General features: G+C 36.8%; 1 protein-coding gene across 2 annotated transcripts in view; it reads right to left on the bottom strand.

Annotated features, from left to right (window-relative positions):
* The window catches only part of LRRC7 (leucine rich repeat containing 7), a gene marked incomplete at its 3' end in the record, with an annotated part of 502,056 nt that overhangs the window by 251,613 nt on the left and 223,916 nt on the right, over positions 1–26,527 (bottom strand). For both annotated transcript variants that reach the window (XM_082614056.1, XM_082614055.1), the window contains exon 5: positions 13,649–13,727. In XM_082614056.1, coding sequence (XP_082470182.1) covers positions 13,649–13,727 — 79 coding nt within the window. The remainder of the gene's footprint in view (positions 1–13,648; positions 13,728–26,527) is intronic.

The following is a 26,527-nucleotide window of genomic DNA, read 5'->3' as shown; positions in this document are numbered from 1 at the left end:
TCCTAATATACTCTTCCTGTTCTTCCCCCTACTCCTGGAACACTATATCTGAGTTTCATTGCACGGTTTCTCTCTTTCCTCTGACCAATCTTTGGTAATGAAATGTTTTATGTATATAAAAGAGTATAGCAGAACACTCTATACAAAAATCACAGCAAGTTCCTTTTTGACCTACCCCTTGGAGAAATGGAGATAAAACCAAAAATAAACAAATGGGACCTAATGAAACTTAAAAGCTTTTGCACAGCAAAGGAAACCATAAACAAGATGAAAAGACAACCCTCAGAATGGGAGAAAATATTTGCAAATGAAGCAACTGACAAAGAATCAATTTCCCAAATATACAGGCAGCTCCTATAGCTCAATATTAGAAAAAAACAACAACCCAATCCAAGAATGGGCAGAAGATCTAAATAGACATTTCCCCACAGAAGATATACAGACTGCCAACAAACACATGAAATGATGCTCAACATCACTAATCATTAGAGAACTGCAAATCAAAACTACAGTGAGGTATCACCTCACACCAGTCAGAATGGCCATCATCAAAAAATCTACAAACAACAAATGCTGGAGAGGGTGTGGAGAAAAGGGAACCCTCTTGCACTGTTGGTGGGAATATAAATTGATACAGCCACTATGGAGAATAGTATGGAGGTTCCTTAAAATACTAAAAGTAGTACTACCATATGACCCAGCAATCCCACTACTGGGCATATACCCTGAGAAAACCATAATTCAAAAAGAGACATGTACCCCAATGTTCATTGCAGCTCTATTTACAATATCTAGGACATGGTAGCAACCTAAGTGTCCACTGACAGATGAATGGATAAAGAAGATGTGGCACATATATACAATGGAATATTACTCAGCCTTAAAAAGAAATGAAATTGTTATTTGTAGTGAGGTGGATGGACCTAAAGTCTGTCATACAGAGTGAAGTAAGTCAGAAAGAGAAAAACAAATACCGTATGCTAACACATATATATGGAATCTAAAAAAAAAAAAAAGTTTCTGAAGAACCTTAGGGTAGAACAGGAATAAAGATAGAGAATGGACTTGAGGACACAGGGAGGGGGAAGGGTAAGCTGGGATGAAGTGAGATAGTGGCATGGACTTATATATACTACCAAATGTAAAATAGATAGCTAGTGGAAAGCAGCCGCATAGCACAGGGAGATCAGCTCGGTGCTTTGTGACCACCTAGAGGGGTGGGATAGGGAGGGAGTGTGGGAGGGAGATGCAGGAGGGAGGAGATATGGGGATATATGTATATGTATAGCTGATTCACTTTGTTATAAAGCAGAAAGTAGCACACCATTTTAAAGCAATTATACTCCAATAAAGATGTTAAAAAAAATAAAAGAGTATATATGTACCCACAGTATAATTTAATAAATAGAACCGGTACCTTTAACACCCTCTAGGTGTCCCTCCCTGACTACATCTATTTGCTCCACAAATTCCTGAATGATGTTTACTTTTCTGCTTTTTAAGGAGTTTTACCACACCTATTTAAATCCCTAAAAAAAGAAAAAAATGTCACATGGCTTTGCATGTATTTAAACATTATATAAATCAAATCATACCATGAATATTTTTCTGAGACTTTTAATAATTCATATTATTAAATAATTCACTGATTAGTTAAATGAAATTCATTCATTTTGATGTAGAGGACTGATCACCATAACACAGTATTCCACTGTATGAATATACCACTATTTATTTATCATTCTCCATCTAATTGAACATTACAGCTGCTTCTAGTTTTTTGTTTGTATTTCTATCATATGTTCTATTTATTTTTAACATATATTCCAGTGTACAAGAGTTTACTTAAGCCCCCGCGCCTTGAGCACCTCTGGCCCAGCCATGACTGCGCTGTGCCCGGATATAGGGTGGCGGGAAGAGAGCCTGAAGGGGTTAGTGCACCACGGCTAGCCCGGAGGGAGTCCGGGAGAAAGACTGGAGCTGCCGAAGAGGCAAGAGACTTTTTCTTCCCTCTTGGTTTCCTGGTGCGCGAGGAGAGGGGATTAAGAGCGCTGCTTAAAGGAGCTCCAGAGACGGGCGCGAGCCGCGGCTAAAGGCACGGACCCTGGAGATGGGCGTGGGACGCTGGGGCTGCTGCTGCTGCCGCTGCCACGAGGCCTGTGTGTGAGCACAAGTCACTGTCCACACCCCACTTCCGGGGAGCCTGTGCAGCCCACCACTGCCGGGGTCCCGGGATCCAGGGAAGGTTTCCCCGGGAAAGCGCACGGAGTGCCTCGGGCTGGTGCAACGTCATGCCGGCCGCTGCCGCTGCAGGCTCGCCCCGCACTCCGTGCCCCTCCCTCCCCCCCGGCCTGAGTGAGCCAGAGCCCCCAAATCAGCGGCTTCTTTAAACCCGTCCTGTCTGAGCGAAGAACAGACGCCCTCCGGCGACCCACACACAGAGGCGGGGCCAAATCCAAAGCTGAGACCTGGGAGCTGTGAGGACAAAGAAGAGACAGGGAAATCTCTCTGTGCAGCCTCAGAAGCAGCGGATTAGAGCTCCACAATCAACTTGATGTACCTTGCATCTGTGGAATACATGAATAGACAACGAATCATCCCAAATTGAGGAGGTGGACTTTGAGAGCAAGATTTATGATTTTCTCCCCCTGTTCTCTTTTTGTGAATGTGTATGTGTATGCTTCTGTGTGAGATTTTCTCTGTATAGCTTTGCTTCCACCATTTGTCCCAGGGTTCTATCCATCCGTTTTTTTTTTGTTTTGTTTTTTTTTTCTGTATGCGGGCCTCTCATTGTTGTGGCCTCTCCTGTTGTGGAGCACAGGCTCCGGACGCGTAGGCTCAGCGGCCATGGATCACGGGCCCAGACGCTCCGCAGCATGTGGGATCCTCCCAGACCGGGGCACGAACCCATGTTCCCTCCATCGGCAGGCGGACTCTCGACCACTGCGCCACCAGGGAAGCCCTCCGTTTTTTTTAAATTAATTACTTTTTTATTTTAATAATGCTACTATATTTTATCATACTTTATTCTATTTTACTTTATCTTCTCTCTTTCTTTTTTCCTACCTTACCTTCCTCCCTCCCTCCCTCCCTCCTTTCTTGCTTTCTTCTTTCCTTTCGTTCCTTCTTTCTTTCTCTCTTTCTTTCTTCTACTAATTCTTTCTTTCTACTTTTTCTCCCTTTTATTCTGAGCTGGGTAGATGAAAGGCTCTTCATGCTGCAGCCAGGAGTCAGTGCTGTGCCTCTAAAGTGGGAGAGCCAACTTCAGGACACGGGTCCACAAGAGAACTCCCAGCTCAACATAATATCAAGCGGCGAAAGTCTCCCAGAGATCTCCATCTCAACACAAGCACCCAGCTTCAGTCAACGACCAGCAAGCTACAGTGTGGGTCACCTTATGCCAAGCAACTAGCAAGACAGGAACACAACCCCACCCATTAACAGAGAGGCTGCCTAAAAACATAATAAGGCCACAGGCACCCCAAAACACACCACCAGACGTGGACCTGTCCACCAGAAAGACAAGATCGAGCCTCAACCACCAGAACACAGGAACTAGTTCCCCCCACCGGGAAGCCTACACAAGCTACTGAAACGATGTTAGCCACTGGGGACAGACACCGAAAACAACAGGAACTACGAATCTGCAGCCTGCAAAAAGGAGACCCAAAACACAGTAACATAAGGAAAATCAGAAGACAGAAAAACACACAGCAGGTGAAGGAGCAAGATAAAAACCTACCAGACCTAACAAATGAAGAGGTAATAGGCAGTCTACCTGAAAAAGAATTCAGAATAATGATTGTAAAGATGATTCAAGATTCTATTTCCAAGATCCAAAATCTTGGAAACAGAATAGACAAAATGCAAGAAACAGTTAACAAGGACCTAAAAGAACTAAAGATGAATCAAGCATTGATTATAAACACAATAGATGAAATGAAAAATACTCTAGATGGGATCAATAGCAGAATAACTGAGGCAGAAGAATGGATAAGTGAGGTGGAAGATAAAATAGTGGAAATAACAGCTGCAGCGCAGAATAAAGAAAAAGGAATGAAAAGAACAGAAGAGTCTCAGAGACCTCTGGGACAACATTAAACACACCAACATTCGAATTATAGGGGTTCCAGAAGAAGAAGAGAAAAAGAAAGGGACTGAGAAAATATTTGAAGAGATTATAGTTGAAAACTTCCCTAATATGGGAAAGGAAATAGTTAATCAAGTCCAGGAGGCACAGAGAGTCCCATACATAATAAATCCAAGGAGAAATACACCAAGACACATATTAATCAAACTGTCAAAAATTAAACACAAAGAAATCATATTAAAAGCAGAAAGGGAAAAACAACAAATAACACACAAGGGAATCCCCATCAGGTTAACAGCTGATCTCTCAGCAGAAACTCTACAAGCCAGAAGGGAGTGGCAGGAAATAATTAAAGTGATGAAGGAGAGAAACCTGCACCCAAGATTACTCTACCCAGCAAGGATCTCATTCAGATTTGATGGAGAAATTAAAACGTTTACAGACAAGCAAAAGCTAAGAGAGTTCAGCACCACCAAACCAGCTTTACAACAAATGCTAAAGGAACTTCTCTAGGCAAGAAACACAACAGAATTAAAAGACCTACAATAACGAACCCAAAACAATTAAGGAAATGGGAATAGGAACATACATATCAATAATTACCTTAAATGTAAATGGATTAAATGCTCCCACCAAAAGACACAGACTGGCTGAATGGATACAAAAACAAGACCCATATATATGCTGTCTACAAGAGACCCACTTCAGACCTAGAGACACATACAGATTGAAAGTAAGGGGATGGAAAAAGATATTCCATGCAAATGGAAATCAAAAGAAAGCCGGAGTAGCAATTCTTATATCAGACAAAATAGACTTTAAAATAAAGACTATTAGAAGAGACAAAGAAGGACACTACATAATGATAAAGGGATCGAACCAAGAAGAAGATATAACAATTGTAAATATTTATGCACCCAACATAGGAGCACCTCAATACATAAGGCAAATACTAACAGCCATAAAAGGGGAAATTGACAGTAACACACTCATAGTAGGGGACTTTAACACCCCACTTTCACCAATGGACAGATCATCCAAAATGAAAATAAATAAGGAAACACAAGCTTTAAATGATACATTAAACAAGATGGACTTAATTGATATTTATAGGACATTCCATCCAAAAACAACAGAATACACATTTTTCTCAAGTGCTCATGGAACATTCTCCAGGATAGATCATATCTTGGGTCACAAATCAAGCCTTGGTAAATTTAAGAAAATTGAAATTGTATCAAGTATCTTTTCTGACCACAATGCTATGAGACTAGACATCAATTACAGGAAAAGAGCTGTAAAAAATACAAACACATGGAGGCTAAACAATACACTACTCAATAACGAAGTGATCACTGAAGAAATCAAAGAGGAAATAAAAAAATACGTAGAAACAAATGACAATGGAGACACGACGACCCAAAACCTATGGGACGCAGCAAAAGCAGTTCTAAGGGGGAAGTTTATAGCAATACAATCCCACCTTAAGAAACAGAAAACATCTCGAGCAAACAACCTGACCATGCACCTAAAGCAATTAGAGAAAGAAGAACAAAAAACCCCCAAAGTTAGCAGAAGGAAAGAAATCATAAAGATCAGATCAGAAATAAATGAAAAAGAAATGAAGGAAACGATAACAAAGATCAATAAAACTAAAAGCTGGTTCTTTGAGAAGATAAACAAAATAGACAAACCATTAGCCAGACTCATCAAGAAAAAAAGGGAGAAGACTCAAATCAATAGAATTAGAAATGAAAAAGGAGAAGTAACAACTGCCACTGCAGAAATACAAAAGATCATGAGAGATTACTACAAGCAACTCTATGCCAATAAAATGGACAACCTGGAAGAAATGGACAAATTCTTAGAAATGCACAACCTGCCAAGACTGAATCAGGAAGAAATAGAAAATATGAACAGACCAATCACAAGTACTGAAATTGAAACTGTGATTAAAAATCTTCCAACAAACAAAAGCACAGGACCAGATGGCTTCACAGCCGAATTCTATTAAACATTTAGAGAAGAGCTAACACCCATCCTTCTCAAACTCTTCCAAACAATATCAGAGGAAGGAACACACCCAAACTCATTCTACGAGGCCACCATCACCTTGATACCAAAAGCAGGCAAGGATGTCACAAAGAAAGAAAACTACAGGCCAATATCACTGATGAACATAGATGCAAAAATCCTCAACAAAATACTAGCAAACAGAATCCAACAGCACATGAAAAGGATCATACACCATGATCAAGTGGGCTTTATCCCAGGAATGCAAGGATTCTTCAATATATGCAAATCAATCAATGTGATACACCATATTAAAAAGTTTTAGGAGAAAAACCATATGATCATCTCAATAGATGCAGAGAAAGCTTTTGACAAAATTCAACACCTATTTATGATAAAAACCCTGCAGAAAGTAGGCATAGAGGGAACTTTCCTCAACATAATAAAGGCCATATATGACAAACCCACAGCCAACCTTGTCCTCAATGGTGAAAAAGTGAAACCACTTCCACTAAGATCAGGAACAAGACAAGGCTGCCCACTCTCACCACTCTTATTCAACCTAGTTTTGGAAGTTTTAGCCACAGCAATCAGAGAAGAAAAGGAAATAAATGGAATCCAAATTGGAAAAGAAGAAGTAGAGCTGTCACTGTTTGCAGATGACATGATACTATACATAGAGAATCCTAAAGATGCTACCAGAAAACTACTAGAGCTAATCAATGAATTTGGTAAAGTAGCAGGATACAAAATTAATGCACAGAAATCTCTGGCATTCCTGTACACTAATGACGAAAAATCTGAAAATGAAATCAAGAAAACACTCCCATTTACCATTGCAACAAAAAGAATAAAATATCTAGGAATAAACCTACCTAAGGAGACAAAGACCTATATGCAGAAAATTATAAGACACTGATGAAAGAAATTAAAGATGATACAAATAGATGGAGAGATATACCATGCTCCTGGATTCGAAGAATCAATATTGTGAAAATGACTCTACTACCCAAAGCAATCTACAGATTCAATGCAATCCCTATCAAACTACCACTGGCATTTTTCACAGAACTAGAGCAAAAAATTTCAAAATTTGTTTGGAAAAACAAAAGGCCCCGAATAGCCAAAACAATCTTGAGAACGAAAAACGGAGCTGGAGGGAGCAGGCTCCCTGACTTCAGACTATACTACAAAGCTACAGAAATCAAGACAGTGTGGTACTGGCACAAAAACAGAAAGATAGATCAATGGAACAGGATAGAAAGCCCAGAGATAAACCCATGCACATATGGTCAACTTATCTTTGATAAAGGAGGCAGGAATGTACAGTGGAGAAAGGACAGCCTCTTCAATAAGTGGTGCTGGGAAAACTGGACAGGGACATGTAAAAGTATGAGATTAGATCATTCCCTAACACCATACACAAAAATAAGTTCAAAATGGATTAAAGACCTAAATATAAGGCCAGAAACTATCAAACTCTTAGAGGAAAACATAGGCAGAACACTCTATGACATAAATCACAGCAAGATCCTTTTGGACCCACCTCCTAGAGAAATGGAAATAAAAACAAAGATAAACACATGGAACCTAATGAAACTTCAAAGCTTTTGCACAGCAAAGGAAACCATAAACAAGACCAAAAGACAACCCTCAGAATGGGAGAAAATATTTGCAAATGAAGCAACTGACAAAGGATTAATCTCCAAAATTTATAAACAGCTCATGCAGCTCAATAGCAAAAAAACAAACAACCCAATCCAAAAGTGGGCAGAAGACTTAAATAGGCATTTCTCCAAAGAAGATATACAGACTTCCAACAAACACATGAAAGAATGCTCAACATCATTAATCATTAGAGAAATGCAAATCAAAACTACAATGAGATATCATCTCACACCAGTCAGAATGGCCATCAACAAGAAATCTAGAAACAATAAATGCTGGAGAGGGTGTGGAGAACAGGGAACACTCTTGCAGTGCTCTTGGGAATGTGAATTGGTACAGCCACTATGGAGAACAGTATGGAGGTTCCTTAAAAAACTAAAAATAGAACTACCATATGATCCAGCAATCCCACTACTAGGCATATACCCTGAGTAAACCATAATTCAAAAAGAGACATGTACCAAAATGTTCATTGCAGCTCTATTCACAATAGCCCGGAGCTGGAAACAACCTAAGTGTCCATCATCAGATGAATGGATAAAGAAGATGTGGCACATATATACAATGGAATATTACTCAGCCATAAAAAGAAAGGAAACTGAGCTATTTGTAATCAGGTGGATAGACCTAGAGTGTGTCATACAGAGTGAAGTTAGTCAGAAAGAGAAAGACAAATACCGTATACTAACACATATATATGGAATTTAAGAAAAAAAAATGTCATGAAGAACCTAGGGGTAAAACAGGAATAAAGACACAGACCTACTTGAGAATGGACTTGAGGATATTGGGAGGGGGAAGGGTAAGCTCTGACAAAACGAAAGAGAGGCATGGACATATATACACTACCAAACGTAATGTAGATAGATAGTGGGAAGCAGCCACAGAGCACAGGGAGATCAGCTCGGTGCTTTGTGACTGCCTGGAGGTGTGGGATGGGGAGGGTGGGAGGGAGGGAGATGCATGAGGGAAGGGATGTGGGAACAGATGTATATGTATTACTGATTCACTTTGTTATAATGCAGAAACTAATAAAAAATAAAAAAAAATTAAAAATATAAACTATGGAAATCAGGAATAATAAAATAAATAAAAATGTATTTTCTTGAAGTATAGTTGAAAAAAAAAAAAGATTTGGCAGATTCTAAGGCAGACCGCATAATCTTCGCTTTCAGAAGTTCATGCCCTGCTAAAATCTTCTCTTCTTGAGTATTGGTAGGACTTGTTACTTGCTTCTAATCAATGGAATGTGGCAAATAGAATATGATGTCATTCTCATAACTATATTACATTATGTGACTCCATCTTGCTACGATACTCACTCTACTCTGCTGTTGGCCTTGAAGAAACAAGATGATATGTTGTGAACTGTCTATGGAGAGAGTCACCTGGCTGGGAACTGCATCAGCCTTTAGGAGGCAAAAGTGGCCTCTATCTGTCAACCAGCAAAATACTGGGGCTCACAGGTTTATAACAGCGAGAAAATGAATTCTGCCAATAACCTGAATGAGCTTGAAAATGTATTTCTCTCCAGTTGAGCCTCCTGATGAGACTGTAGTTTGACTGATCCCTTGATGGTAGCCTGGTGAAACTCTCAAACAGGGAACCCAGCTAGAGCATGTCCAGATTTCTGAGCCACAGAAACTTAGAGATAGTAAATATGTGTTGTTTTAAGCCACAAAGTATGTGGTAATTTCTTGCACAGCATTATAAAACTAACACAGATTTTGGTATCTGGTATTGGGATTCTGCTGTAATAAATTCCTAAAAAATGTGGAGTGGCTTTGGAACCAGGAAGTGGTCAGAGATTGCATGACTGTTGAAGAGCATCATAGAGAAAGCCTTCATTTTCTTGAAAAGTTTGAAAGTAGAAATCTAAACTTTGACAGCCCTTCTGGTAAAAGTTCAAAAGGAAGTGAGAAATGTATTATTTTAAATTCCCTCAGCCTGATAAAGGGAATGTATTAAAAAAATAGGTAACAATCATATATAATGGTGAAAGTCTGAATGCTTTCTCCCTAAGATTGGGAACAAGGCAATAATATCTGTTTTTACCTCTTCTATTCAACATTATACAGGAGGTCCTAACCAGGACAATAAGGCTAAATAAATAAATAAAAGAAGTACAGATTGAAAAGGATGAAATAAAACTGTCTTTATTCACAGGTAACATGATAGTCTACACAGAAAATCATATCCTTTCCCCCACAAAGCTACAAAGTATTTACTAGTACTAATAAGTGAATCTAATAAAGTTGCAGGATATAAGGTCAATATACAACAATCAATTATATTTCTATGATAGAAAAATTATTTGTAATTGTCCCCAAAGCATGAAGTACTTGAAATAAGATGAACAAAACTTGTACAATATTTGTAAACTTAAATCTACAAAACATTGATAAAAATTTTTAAAAGATCAAATAAGTATAGAAATATATTATGTTCAGAAAAAGGAATACTCAATATTTTTGACATGTCAATTCTGCCCAAATTGATCTACAGATTCAATAAATCCTTATCTAAATTCCATATTTTTTGGCAAGCTGATTATAAAAATTATATGGAAAAGCAAAGGGCATAGAAGACCCCAAATAATTTTGATAAAGAACAAAGTTGAAGGACTCACATTCCCTGACTGTGTGAATTACTACAAAGTTACAGTAATTAAGATAGTATAAAACTGGTGTTAGGAGAGGCATATAGATTAACATAAAAAAATGTTTATTAACATAAACCTATCAAATAATTTTGATAAAGAACAAAGTTGAAGGACTCACATTCCCTGACTGTGTGAATTACTACAAAGTTACAGTAATTAAGATAGTATAAAACTGGTGTTAGGAGAGGCATATAGATTAACATAAAAAATAGAGAATTCAGAAATGGATCCAAACACATATGATCAATTCATTTACAAAACAGGTACTCAGATAATTTTATAAAGAAATCTATATGCAATAAATAAATAAAAAAAAGAACCACAACCTTCACACCTTACATTATATATTTCCAAAAATCAACTTTAAATGGATCATAGACCTAAATGTAAAACCAAAACCACAAAAGTTCCAGAGGAAAGCATAAGGGAAAATCTTTATAACTATAAATTTAGTAATGAGCTAGACAGGGACAAGAAGAATAAACCATAAAAAAATTATAAATAGGGCTTCATGAAAATGAAAATCTTTTTATATTTGAAAGTCACTATTTAGGAAGTGAAAAGATAAGTCATAAGAGCAAACAAATATCTGATTTTTAGCCAGAATTTATAAAGAATTCTTATAATTCAATAATAAAAATACAAGTCAATAAATATGAACCAAAAATCTGAACTTTTAACAAAGAAGCAATACAGATTGTAAATAAATACAAGGAAAGATGCTAATTTGACATTTAAACTATAAATTAAAACTACAGTGAGATATGACAATGAGATACTATATCTACTAGACTGGCTAAAATAGAAAAAAAAACTGACAGTACCAAATTCTGACAATAATGAGGAACAATGGAAACTCAGATTGCTGGTTGGAATGCACAGTGAAATAGTTATTTTGGAAAACAGTTTGGAAATTTCTTATAAGGTTATGCATACATGTACCATACTACAGAGGAAACTAATCCTAGGTGTTTACCCAACAGAAGTGAAAACAGATGCTTACACAAACACCTGTACAGAAAGGTTTATACCCACTTTATTCATAATAGCCCCAAACTGGAAATAACTTAAAAGTCTATCAACTGAGGAATAGATAAACAAATTGTGTTATATTCATACAATGGAATTCTACCTAGAAATAAATGGTAATGTAGTACCAATTCTTGAAATGGCAGGAATCAATCTCAAAATCACTGTGTTAAGAAAAAAAAACACAAATTATGACACCATTTATATGATATTTTGGAAAAGGCAAAACCATGGGGACAGAAATCAGATCAATGGATGACTGGGCTGAGGGAAATTTTGGGGATAAAGGAAATAGTCTATATCTTGATGATTATGGTGATTCCATAACTATATACATTTGTCAAAATTCACTGAGCCGTACACCTAAAAGAGTGAATTTTACTGTATGTGAATTATTGGGTTGGCCAAAAAGTTCATTTGGGTTTTTGCATACATCTTAGGGAAAAACCCAAATGAACTTTTTGGCCAACCCAATATATCTTAAAAAAACCCAACCCTGACTTTAAAATTGATATACTATTTAAATTGACTTTTTTTTGAGTAATTTTTTAATGAATTCCCAAACTTGCTTTTAGTGTTAGACACTTTTTGATGAAACCAGTTATATTCATTTATCTTTTAAAAAGTTAAATATATGAAAGGAATTCAGAGGCATAGCCAATAAAACTATAGATTTTAAGCTTTTTAAATATGTAATTTATCATCTGACTTCCACGCTCAAAGACCTGACCACGATTCCTAAGTACAATGAGCTATTAGAATGAAAGAGATAGAAATCAAAATATTTCATCATCTGCCCTGGATTATGACTTAAGTCAAGGACATGTCTATAGTCCTGTTGTGAGGTTAGCAATATTTATTTCTTTTATGAGAAAGTTGCATTTTTGTCTAAGTATTTTGGAGAATACTTTTCACCTTTTTTTCCCCTCATCATATTCTACATTTGAGGTAGAATATGGTTTATTCAAACATAGTTTATTCCTTGATGTTCCACACTTTCTATGAAAGGCCTCAAATTATTTCACAAACCATTCACTGTAAAGAGCCTCATCTAAACTTCTACCTCGTTCTTTTACATTCTATTTCATTTCTAGTTTCACCTACATCCTCTTCTCATGATCCATAGAGAAACCATCCTCACTACTCCCTCTCCTCAACCCTATTGGTGAAAATTTTCCCTTTAAATTCCCTTTGATGAACTTCCTTTTGTCTTCTTCTGGAAACACTAGATTCATTCAATGCCTTTCCTATGAACTTCAGTTTCTCCCAGTCTCCCCATCTTCATGTGGACAAAAGACTGAGGGATTTTGCTCAAATCCTGTCAGTTTTTGTATTATTAAAATGCCAGTCTTACTTTGCAACTCATTATCTCATTACCACTGATTAATTTCATCCACTTCCAAATATTACTACAACTTTCAATAGACTTTCTAGATTTTACATCCACTTCCATAGATAAGCGACTTTAACATTCAGGTCCAGGGCTTACCCAATCCATTCACTTCATGGTTTCTTGACCTATTTGATTCCACAATATACCCTATCACTATGGCATATCGTAATTTGAAACATGGTCACATGCTGGGTTTCACTTTCCCTTGGCATTTCTCTACTAACAGATCATGACACACAAATAACATATTTCTGATCACAGTATTTTTACCATCCATGTCTTCCATTAGGCTATCCTCACAAAATTGTCTTTTTGCTCTTCCTGTGATATCTGGTACCTAAATACAGTACTCCCTTTTTCTGATCATACTTAATTCATTTTCCACCTTGAATCACATGACAGCTATTTGCATGCGCCTTATACACTTGCACTCTCTTGAACTTTCATCAGAACCTTGATGCTAATTTTCCAGCATGACCATAACTAATAACTGTTTTCTTAGTTTTGGCGCTCTTCCATGGAATGTTGCTTGAGAACCACAAAAAATGATGACATGGTTTCCTTCAAAGTAATGCCATCTTGTGTCAATTAGGCCTTCATTGTTACTCAGCAATGCTTTTACTCATTTTTTATTGAACTATCCTGATTTGATTATTCCTTTCCCATCATTCTATTAAACTGAATTTTAAATACAGCATTTAAAATTCATTTACTATGCGAGTTTCCTTTATCTTGGTACATTATTATCCAATGGAAATATAAAGATAAATAAAATGTAATCACTCATACTCACTTAGAAATTGGATTGACACTGGCTTCAATAATTGTTAAACACTTACAGCACTTTATGTTTTCTGGAAATTCTTGTACACCTAAAATTAAGAAAATAGTACATAAAACATACTAAATAATAGTTTTAAGATTAAGAATAATTAATTAAATACACAGTGTAAACACCATATGGGTAATCACATGTAAGAATAATAACTTATTAATATTATACATTAGTGTTATATAATATACATACATTTTAAAAATAAAGTATGAGTGTTAAATAATATTTTATGATAGTAATAATTGGAAATTAGATATAAAATTGAGAACAACTTAGCATAGGATATACCTTGGCTGTTTACTAATCTAAAGCAATAAAAATAGTTGGGATTATTTAGTTATTATAATGCTGCTACAAAAGAAAGGGGAAATCAGCAGATATAAGAAAACAGAAAATGACATCTTTACTCCCTTCATTTTGTAAGATTGAGAAGATTGAACATGTACAATGTAAAGATACCTAAGGAGAATTCACAAAACTGATAGATATTCCCAAACTATTAAGAAGCTCTAACAAATTTTGTGCACCTCTTTCTTGTTGGCACAGAGTGCAGCTCTACATCTGCCTGAAAGGGTGGCAAGGTGAGCAACCCTTCCTGGGGTCCTCTCTGGAGTCTCTGAGGTACCCAGCCTGGCTGACTGCCCTTGTAGAACTGCTCATCTGCTGTCACAGCTGTGCTGTTGGCTATGTGACAGAAAAACACAAGTTTTTCTTACTGGAAATCAGTAAGCCAAAACCCAATCCATAAATTAGGATTTTATTCAGAGGAATAAAAGATGTGGAGGATGCTTCAATCAGTTGATACAAATGAATTAAATATGTAGTTGGCCCTCCATATCCACGAGTTCCACATCCACAGATTCAACAAAGCGCAGGTAGAAAATATTAAAAAAACAAAAACAAAACTCAGAAAGTTCCAGAAAGCAAAATTTGCTTGAATTAAATTTGCTACACATTGGCAACTATAAACATAACATTTGCATTTCATTAAGTATTATAAATAATCTAGAGGTGACTTAAAGTATACAGGTGGATGTACATAGGTTATATGTAAATACTACGCCATTTTATATAAGAGACTTGAGCACCTGTGGATTTTGGTATCTGCAGGGAACCAACCAATTTTGGTATTTTCTGGAACCAATCTCCCACAGATACTGAAGGATGATTGAAATAAGCCCTACAAAAATTAGAAGGGAAAACAGCTATATGAAGCCATTCCTATATCCCTGCAGTACTGCTTGCTCTCAATTTTTGAAACTATTGTTAAGCGTTTAAAAAAATGTCTATGAAGTACTAGTCCTGCCAAGTACTTCGTATATTACAGAAGGATAAGGAACACTTTGTGGTAGGATTTAGTTGAACTTTTTGATGATAGATAATCAAGAAAAAAAAAACCCTCCACCTTCCTAGATTCTGTTGACCTAGACCACCATGTCCACAGGGTTTCAAGGTCCAGAGAAGCAGCAGGAGGAGAGCCAAACCAAACAACTCATTTACCAATGCAAAGTGAGGGTATGAAAGATGGTGTGAAGGCATTTCTCATGCCACTTCTCTCTATGTGAAGATTCACCAGAAACTGTGCTGTCCTAAAATTATTGCTGAAGGATTTTGCCTTCTTAATAAAAACCCAAGGAAGTTTAGGAGCACCATTACATATGAATTGAATGAGAAAAGCAATTACCTTTTCTGGAAAGGTCATAACACCTAGAGTTGTCCTTATTAACTAGAGGTTAACAAAATGTCACAGAAGTCAATAACTTAACGCTTAGCTATCCCCAACTTTTCCCCTGAGCATTCGTAGTCACTTTGGATATCTGCAACCAACAGGAGTATAAGGCTTTTTCTTTTCTCCCTTTAGCTTTTTCTGCCCAGTTACCAATCTGGGCTCATTACAAGCCAGTATGCCTGATGCCTTATCTCCACAGGTGCCTGCCATAGGATGATATTTCCTGAAATTATGTGTAAACCAAGACATGGAAGTAGAAGCAAATTAAAGTATGATTTTAAAGAAAAGACTGTAGTGTATCTCTTTATCTTCTGCTGAAAATGGAATTCCCTGCTGTGGTGAAAATGCTACCACATTATTTGTTTAAAAAAAAAAACTCATATTATATTGTTTACAGTTAAACTTAAAATTGTTCAGAGCAGAGTCCATTGGATTAAAATGGAATTTCAACGTTATAATTTACTGTTTGGGTAACCCTAGGCAAGTCATTTAAATGTTCAATGTCTTAGTTTCCTACTCTGAAATATGATTATTATATGAATGGTTTCATCAGAGAGTTGCAGAGAGGATGGAGGGAGATAAAGAAAGTAAAGTAATTGGCACAAAGTGCTGAATATCTGTTATCTATAATTATTAGAAACAAATAGAAGCAGAGGGTGTCCGTCAACAAAGGAACCAACAATCATGTCGAGATGAGCTGGCTAGTATAAACTTGTAAAATTTATCTACCCAAGAGAACAGCAAAGAGGTAGGAATTAGTGTGCTGAAAGAACATCTCAGTATCTTATCAATATAATAGCTGCAATAAATGCTCTTGCAGATGGGAAGTAAATAATAAACATATATTTATAAATAAATATTTGTATGTTATAATGTAAATATTTAAACATATATAACTAGTCTATGCTGAGCAATATTTTTGTATGTTTGTAGAGGTTTTTATAGCTGCTTAATTTGCTTATGAAAGTCAGAACACATTTGGAAAAATAGGTTGTCAGGGGAACTTTACCATATATACTAATATATGGACCTTAGACTTTAGGAAAAGTTCTTAGAGCATATCTTTAACTTATAGTTCAGTCTAAACATGGAGAGGTACTAAAGCACAGTAGTTAAAAGCATGGGTTGGAAGGATAACCTAATCTCAGTATTGTCACTTAACTAGCTATGTAATCTTAGTCAGACATTTTAATATTTGAACGTCACTTTCTCATTTCTTGCCTAATTCAAAGGGCTGTTCCGATTATTAGATAGCATGTTGTAAAACACTTAGTATCATGTCAGCCACTTAATAAGTATCTAATAAACGAGATAAAATTCATGTATTAATAAGAGGAAAGTTAACTTACACTTCTTTATGCCACTGTGTAAAATAATTTAATTCTCTTAATAATCCTATGAGGAAGATATATTAGGCAATATTATTTTCATTTTATGGATGAAGAATCATGCATTCACAAAGATTAGGTGACTTATTTAAATACCTAATGGATGTGTATAGATGGGAACGAATATAGGTGGGATTTATTTAATTTTTTTAACACCATGTCTATTGTTCCTCTTTATTACATTACTTTATTACATTACTTATTAAAATTGTTTACTGTTCCTCTTTATTACGTTACTATATTAAAAATGTAGAGCCCACTTTTTTTTAAGCGTCTTGCTTCTTTTCCTTTTTTTTTTTTTTTAATTTATTTTTGGCCTTGCCAACCGGCTCGCAGGATCTTAGTTCCTGGACCAGGGATCAAACCCGCACCCTCGGCAGTGAAAGCACAGAGCCTAACCACTGGACCACCAAGGAATTCCCCACAGAGCTCACATTTTTATTAACCGATTTTTGAGATTGGTCTGTCTGGTCCTCTGAAACACAGTGTGTTTGATTTTTAAAAAGGTTATAAATACATATATTTATACACATATATATTGATATAATATATATAAATATACACACGCTATTCAATTCTAAAAAAGTTCATACACACTTTTTTTTTTTTTTTTTTTTTTTTTTTTGCAGTACACAGGCCTCTCACTGTTGTGGCCTCTCCCATTGCGAAGCACAAGCTCCAGACGTGCAGGCTAAGCGGCCGTGGCTCACGGGCCCAGCCACTCCGCGACATGTGGGATCTTTCCACACCGGGGCACAAACCCACATCCCCTGCATCGGCAGGCGGACTCTCAACCACTGTGCCACCAGGGAAACCCCACACACACAATTTTTAAGATTAACTTTGTTTTGATTTTCAAATTATGCATCCAGAAATAGGATTTCACTTTAACAATTTATCTTATTCCAGCCATTTTTATTTGTGATTATTGTAAAAAACCAGATTCAAGTATTTGTAGGCCATGCAACTCAAGTTTTAATCCCTATTTTTCAGTTGAGACATCACATAAATTTTCTAACACAGGCCTATAAGGAACTCTCTTCTAAAGGCATTATGAGTTCAATTCTTTTGGGAATCCGGGAGATTCAAGCTCATGGTATTTAGCTTAGATTCAAACCTAGGCTGCACAACAAATAAAGACTGTACTCTGAAATAATTACACTGGAAGCACTGTGTTTTACAAGCAAAATGATATATTTAGTTTAAAAAATGGACAATTGCCTCATTCACAAATATCAGATGACATCAATAGATATTTACCCTTCAAATTAGGACACTGTGATAATATTTTCCCAATATGTTCACTTCAGTAACTATGCCATTAAATCTATTTTCAATATGTTCACAGAAATTCCATCAAATGAGAAATAGCATTTCTGCATTTTGAACTTAAAACACCTTGGAAACAAAGCTTTTAATGCAATGGAGTTATGCAAAATTGTGTTAATAAGCTATTAATATCTTGAGGAAGGAAAGATGTAAAAGTCTACTTTATCTGATTGGTTTCTTTGTCCTTACCCTTTTAAAAAAATTAGGTTGAGAAAGCTCCTGCTTGCTCAACTTTTAATTATTCAAGAACTAATCCACTTTGTGGAGCTTTTATTTTTCTCTTTCCTGCTGTTTTCATTTGACCATTGCAGTGCTCAGACATTCTTCCACCAGAGAAGGGAAAGGGGAGAATTCTGAAATCATCAAATGTGGCTCTTTCCTTCTTAGCATGGGAGAAGTTGAAAGTCATGGCTACATTTAGGTTTTAGTAATTCAGTTAATTATTTTTATTTAGACTACCCTTTCTATTACTAATGGAGGCAACCAAGTCTTGACAGGAGAATCTTAAATCTGTAATTAATATAGTTTTCAACTTTATTTAATTATAAAAAGATTATTGATGTCAAAATTAAAATCAAAACAAAAATGTCACTAAAAGTGTGTTAGACTTTAAGTTGGTTTTAAGTTGGTATTAAAGTATGAAAGCAAATATTTTTCCCAATGCAGTAGATAAATATGGAATCTAAATGTGGCAAAAATTTGTGATAATCAAATATAGAACCTAACATTAGCAATAGCATCACTGATTCCTATGTCATAAATGGAAGATCCTTTAAAGGCAAACCTGAGTGTAAGACATTTCTATAACATATAGCTACCTTTAATATCATCACTTTTTGAATATATTTAAATAGTGTGTTATAATGTTTACCTGTCCCTGTCTACCCTTTCATCTGAATCATCAGTCTAAATATTATCCATATAAACACATTTAAATTCTATCATCTGCATGAAAGTTTGTTCAACTATTTTAGTCCATATGACCTTCTCTTCTTAAGACTAGCATCTTAGATTGTATTATTTCTGAAATTAAGACTGAAAGTTAATGAGACACAATATATGGTCATAAATTGAGGAATTATTGCTTTATCATCTTGTCTTACATGGCTCCCTGATATTTTAATTATAAGGTCCCTAAAAGGGAAAGTCAACATTCAACAAATATTGAGTGTTTACTCTGTGTTAGGAATTGTATTAAACTTTGGTGATACAGTGTAAGAAAAATGGATACATTCTCTTCATTTGTGGAGCTTATATTCTGGCAAAGGAACACATACAATAAACCATAGAGAATTAGCATACACATGAAATACATTAAATAGTATTTAATTTTTGAGATATGCTATGGAAAATGTAATTAGAGCAGAATAAAGATAGATCAGAAATGCCTGAAGATTTCAAACTTAACTAGGGTGATTAGGGTGAGCCTTATTAATTGGAAAGATGGCAGTTGAGAAAAGACTTGAAGAAGGTGAGAGAGATAGGAATACAGATATCTGGAAACTGAAGGTGGACAGTAGGAGAATTTTAGACAGAGTGAATAGACATGAAGATTAATTATTCCTGGTGTATTCTAGGAATAGCAAAGAGGTCAGTGTGACTGGAACACAGTGAGGAAGAGAAGAGTAGCAAATAATTAGGTTAGAGAAGTAATAAGGGGTGTATGATGGGGAGACGGGGGTGTTGACTCATGTAGGTGTTCTTAGGCCATTACAAGAATGGTTTTTACTCTGAATGAAATAGAGAGGCATTGAAGGATGTGTGATACAGTCTGATTTTTAATTCGAGAGGATCACTCTGGCTCCTGAGTAGAGTGGTCTTTCTGAAAGGGAGGTCAATTAGGTGTTATTGTAATAAACCATAAGGAGAATTGATGGTGGCTTGCATCAGGGTGGGAGCAATGGAGGGAGAAGGAAGTGAGTGGAATCTGGATGAATTGTGAACATAAGACCAATAAGATAGCATGATGGATTGGATGAAGAGTATGAAAGAAAAATGGAAATCAAGAACAACTCCAGGTTCTTTGTCCTAAGCAACTTGAATAAAGGAGTTATCTTGAACTTAGATGGGAAAAACAATATGTGAAATAGGTTTTGGAAAGAAGATAAATAGTTCACTTTTGGACATGTGTAATTTGAGATGTCTGTAAGACTTCTAAGAGAAGTTGTCAGATGGGTGTAGGAGAGAGGTCTAGACTGTAAATTTCAAGATGTAGGATTCATTATCATTTAGATCAGGGATCCCCAACCCCCAGGCCATAGACCAGTATAGGTCTGTGGGCTGTTAGAAACCCGGCCGCACAGCAGGATGTGAGCAGTGGGTGAGCGAGCGAAGCTTCATCTGTATTTACAGCCGCTCCCCATCACTCGCATTACCACCTGAGCTCCGCCTCCTGTCAGATCAGACATGGCATTAGATTCTCATAGGAACCTACTGTGAACTGCGCATGCGAGGGATCTAGGTTGTATGTTCCTTATGAGAATCTAAGGCCTGATGATCTGAGGTGGAGCTGAGGCAGTGATGCTAGCGCTGGGGAGTGGCTGCAAATACAGATCATCATTAGCAGAGAGGTTTGACTGCACAGAGACCGTAATAAATCAATTGCTTGGAGACATATCAAAACCCTGTCAGTGAGTGGCAAGTGACAAGCTGCATCTGATGGCAGGCTTTATAGTGGCAAGTGAGTTGATGTACCTCAATTGTACAGCTGCATCTGGTGACAGGCTTTAAGTCAGAATCTGACACTTATTTTAGTCCGTGTGTGGCTCACCCATTATTTTATTTATCACTTCCATCCACGCCTTTCCACACTGCACACTTATCTCAGTCACAGTTTTGGTAAGCCCACAAGCTAACCCTAGCCAAAATGAGTAAAAAACAAACATCACTGGAGAGCTTCTTTGAAAAGGGGGAAAGACCCAATGATGAGACAGCAGAAGACTCTACGACTGCCAAGAAAAAGGAAGATGTATTTAAAAGAAAATACCAAGAGTCCTACTTAAATTATGGGTTCATTGCAACAGCTGATTCACATTCTCCAAGCCCACGTTCTATAGTATGTGGTAACTGGCTCTCCAATGAAGCCATGAAACCTTCAAAACTGCTTCGCCACATGCAGACCAAGCACCCTGCATTAAAAGACAAACCTTTGGAGTTTTTCAAAAGAAGAAAAACATGAACACGAAGAATGGAAGCAATTACTGAAGGCCACCACTTCATCAAATGTGTCTCCACTGAGAGCATCATCCTTAGTGGTTAACCACATTGCTAAAGCTAAGAAGCCCTTTACTCTTGGTGAAGAGTTGATCCTGCCTGCTGCTAAGGACATTTGTCATGAACTTTTAGGAGAGGCTGCAGTTCAAATGGTTGCATATGTTTCTCTATCGTCTAGCACCAAAACTAGACGAATTGATGAAATAGCAGAGGATATTGAGGCACAATTGTTAGAGAGGATTAATGAGTCACCGTGGTACGCCATACAGGTTGACAACTCTACTGATGTTGACGACAAGGCAACAATGCTTGTTTTTGTGCCATATATTTTCCAGAAGGATGCACATGAGGATACGTTATGTACACTTTTGTTGCCAACCAACGCCACAGCTGCAAAACTATTCAAGTCTTTGAATGATTACATGTCAGGAAAACTGAATTGGTCATTCTGTGTTGATATATGCACGGACAGAGAGGCTGCCATGACTGGACCGCTTTCTGGTTTCACTACTCGGGTCAAAGAGGTCGCTTCTGAATGTGAGTCCACACACTGTCATCCATAAAGAAACGCTGGCTATCCGAAAAATGTCACCTGAACTTAAAGACGTTTTGCAGGATGTGATTAAAATTATCAACCACATTAAAGTACATGCCTTAACTCACAGCTGTTCATGCAGCTCTGTGAGGAGATGGATGTAGAGCACACATGTCTTCTCTTATACATATACACAGAAGTGAGATGGCTTTCTAAAGGCAGATTACTGGTCAGAGTTTTTGAGTTACGAGAGCTGCTCCAGAGATTTCTTTTAGAAAAACAGTCACCACTGGCAGTACATTTCAGTGACACAGAATGTGTCGCAAATCTTGCTTACTTGTGTGACATATTCAACCTGCCCAACGAACTCAATCTGTCACTTCAGGGGAGAACGACAAGTGTGTTCAAGTTGGCAGATAATGTGGCTGCATTCAAAGCCAAACTGGACTTATGGGGGTGACGAGCGAACATTGGGATTTTTTTTTTTTTTTTGGTGTTTATTTATTTATTTATTTATTTATTTTATTTTTATTTTATTTTTACAAATTTAATCAGTTATACATATACATATGTTTCCATATCCCCTCCCTTTTGCGTCTCCCTCCCACCCTCCCTATCCCACCCCTCCAGGCGGTCACAAAGCACCGAGCTGATCTCCCTGTGCTATGCGGCTGCTTCCCACTAGCTATCTACCTTACATTTGGTAGTGTATATATGTCCATGCTGCTCTTTCACTTTGTCACAGCTTACCCTTCCCCCTCCCCATATCCTCAAGTCCATTCTCTAGTAGGTCTGTGTCTTTATTCCTGTCTTACCCCTATGTGCTTCATGACATTTTTTTTTTCTTAAATTCCATATATATGTGTTAGCATACAGTATTTGTCTTTCTCTTTCTGACTTACTTCACTCTGTATGACAGACTCTAGGTCTATCCACCTCATTACAAATAGCTCAATTTCATTTCTTTTTATGGCTGAGTAATATTCCATTGTATATATGTGCCACATCATCTTTATCCATTCATCCGATGATGGACACTTAGGTTGTTTCCATCTCCGGGCTATTGTAAATAGGGCTGCTATGAACATTTTGGTACATGTCTCTTTTTGAATTATGGTTTTCTCAGGGTATATGCCCAGTAGTGGGATTGCTGGGTCATATGGTAGTTCTATTTGTAGTTTTTTAAGGAACCTCCATACCGTTCTCCATAGCGGCTGTACCAATTCACATTCCCACCAGCAGTGCAAGAGTGTTCCCTTTTTTCCACACCCTCTCCAGCATTTATTGTTTCTAGATTTTTTGATGATGGCCATTCTGACTGGTGTGAGATGATATCTCATTGTAGTTTTGATTTGCATTTCTCTAATGAGTAAAGATGTTGAGCATCCTTTCATGTGTTTGTTGGCAGTCTGTATATCTTCTGTGGAGAAATGTCTATTTAGGTCTTCTGCCCATTTTTGGATTGGGTTGTTTGTTTTTTTGTTATTGAGCTGCATGAGCTACTTATAAATTTTGGAGATTAATCCTTTGTCAGTTGCTTCATTGGCAAATATTTTCTCCCATTCTGAGGGTTGTCTTTTGGTCTTGTTTATGGTTTCCTTTGCTGTGCAAAAGCTTTGAAGTTTCATTAGGTCCCATGTGTTTATTTTTGTCTTTATTTCCATTTCTCTAGGAGGTGGATCAAAAAGGATCTTGCTGTGATTTATGTCATAGAGTGTTCTGCCTATGTTTTCCTCTAAGAGTTTGATAGTGTCTGGCCTTACATTTAGGTCTTTAATCCATTTTGAGCTTATTTTTGTGTATGGTGTTAGGGAGTGATCTAATCTCATACTTTTACATGTCCCTATCCAGTTTTCCCAGCACCACTTATTGAAGAGACTGTCCTTTCTCCACTGTACATTCCTGCCTCCTTTATCAAAGATAAGGTGACCATATGTCCGTGGGTTTAACTCTGGGCTTTCTATCCTGTTCCATTGATCTATCTTTCTGTTTTTGTGCCAGTACCATACTGTCTTGATTACTGTAGCTTTGTAGTATAGTCTGAAGTCAGGGAGCCTGATTCCTCCAGCTCCATTTTTCGTTCTCAAGATTGCTTTGGTTATTCGGGGTCTTTTGTGTTTCCATACAAATTGTGAAATTTTTTGTTCTAGTTCTGTGAAAAATGCCAGTGGTAGTTTGATAGGGATTGCATTGAATCTGTAGATTGCTTTGGGTAGTAGAGTCATTTTCACAATGTTGATTCTTCCAATCCAAGAACATGGTACATCTCTCCATCTATTTGTATCATCTTTAATTTCTTTCATCAGTGTCTTATAATTTTCTGCATACAGGTCTTTTGTCTCCTTAGGTAGGTTTATTCCTAGATATTTTATTCTTTTTGTTGCAATGGTAAATGGGAGTGTTTCCTTGATTTCACTTTCAGATTTTTCATCATTAGTATATAGGAATGCCAGAGATTTCTGTGCATTAATTTTGTATCCTGCAACTTTACCAAATTCATTGATTAACTCTAGTAGTTTTCTGGTAGCATCTTTAGGATTCTCTATGTATAGTATCATGTCATCTGCAAACAGTGACAGCTTTACTTCTTCTTTTCCGACTTGGATTCCTTTTATTTCCTTTTCTTCTCTGATTGCTGTGGCTAAAACTTCCAAAACTAGGTTGAATAAGAGTGGTGAGAGTGGGCAACCTTGTCTTGTTCCTGATCTTAGTGGAAATGGTTTCAGTGTTTCACCATTGAAGATGATGCTGGCTGTGGGTTTGTCATATATGGCCTTTATTATGTTGAGGAAGGTTCCCTCTATGCCTACTTTCTGCAGGGTTTTTATCATAAATGGGTGTTGAATTTTGTCGAAAGCTTTCTCTGAATCTCTTGAGATGATCATATGGTTTTTCTCCTTCAATTTGTTAATATGGTGTATCACATTGATTGATTTGCGTATATTGAAGAATCCTTGCATTCCTGGAATAAACCCAACTTGATCATGGTGTATGGTCCTTTTAATGTGCTGTTGGATTCTGTTTGCTAGTATTTTGTTGAGGATTTTTGCATCTATGTTCATCAGTGATATTGGCCTGTAGTTTTCTTTCTTTGTGACATCCTTGCCTGCTTTTGGTATCAAGGTGATGGTGGCCTCGTAGAATGAGTTTGGGACTGTTCCTCCCTCTGCTATATTTTGGAAGAGTTTGAGAAGGATAGGTGTTAGCTCTTCTCTAAATGCTTGATAGAATTCGCCTGTGAAGCCATCTGGTCCTGGGCTTTTGTTTGTTGGAAGATTTTTTATCACAGTTTCAATTTCAGTGCTTGTGATTGGTCTGTTCATATTTTCTATTTCTTCCTGATTCAGTCTTGGCAGGTTGTGCATTTCTAAGAATTTGTCCATTTCTTCCAGGTTGTCCATTTTATTGGCATAGAGTTGCTTATAGTAATCTCTCATGATCTTTTGTATTTCTGCAGTGTCAGTTGTTACTTCTCCTTTTTCATTTCTACTTCTATTGATTTGAGTCTTCTCCCTTTTTTTCTTGATGAGTCTGGCTAATGGTTTATCGATTTTGTTTATCTTCTCAAAGAACCAGCTTTTAGTTTTATTGATCTTTGCTATCGTTTCCTTCATTTCTTTTTCATTTATTTCTGATCTGATTTTTATGATTTCTTTCCTTCTGCTAACTTTGGGATGTTTTTGTTCTTCTTTCTCTAATTGCTTTAGGTGCAAGGTTAGGTTGTTTATTCGAGATGTTTCCTGTTTCTTAAGGTGGGATTGTATTGCTATAAACTTCCCTCTTAGAACTGCTTTTGCTGCATCCCATAGGTTTTGGGTCATCGTGTCTCCATTGTCATTTGTTTCTAGGTATTTTTTAATTTCCTCTTTGATTTCTTCAGTGATCACTTCGTTATGAAGTAGTGTATTGTTTAACCTCCATGTGTTTGTATTTTTTACAGCTCTTTTCCTGTAATTGATATCTAGTCTCATAGCATTGTGGTCGGAAAAGATACTTGATACAATTTCAATTTTCTTAAATTTACCAAGGCTTGATTTGTGACCCAAGATATGATCTATCCTGGAGAATGTTCCATGAGCACTTGAGAAAAATGTGTATTCTGTTGTTTTTGGATGGAATGTCCTATAAATATCAATTAAGTCCATCTTGTTTAATGTATCATTTAAAGCTTGTGTTTCCTTATTTATTTTCATTTTGGATGATCTGTCCATTGGTGAAAGTGGGGTGTTAAAGTCCCCTACTATGATGGTGTTACTGTCGATTTCTCCTTTTATGGCTGTTAGTATTTGCCTTATGTACTGAGGTGCTCCTATGTTGGGTGCATAAATATTTACAATTGTTATATCTTCTTCTTGGTTCGATCCCTTTATCATTATGTAGTGTCCTTCTTTGTCTCTTCTAGTAGTCTTTATTTTAAAGTCTATTTTGTCTGATATGAGAATTGCTACTCCAGCTTTCTTTTGGTTTCCATTTGCATGGAATATCTTTTTCCATCCCCTTACTTTCAGTCTGTATGTGTCTCTAGGTCTGAAGTGGGTCTCTTGTAGACAGCATATATATGGGTCTTGTTTTTGTATCCATTCAGCCAATCTGTATCTTTTGGTGGGAGCATTTAGTCCATTTACATTTAAGGTAATTATTGA

Source organism: Mesoplodon mirus, assembly GCF_964341445.2.
Source record: "Mesoplodon mirus genome assembly, chromosome: 3".
NCBI lineage: Eukaryota > Metazoa > Chordata > Mammalia > Artiodactyla > Ziphiidae > Mesoplodon > Mesoplodon mirus.
This window is presented reverse-complemented; position numbering and strand designations above follow the sequence as displayed.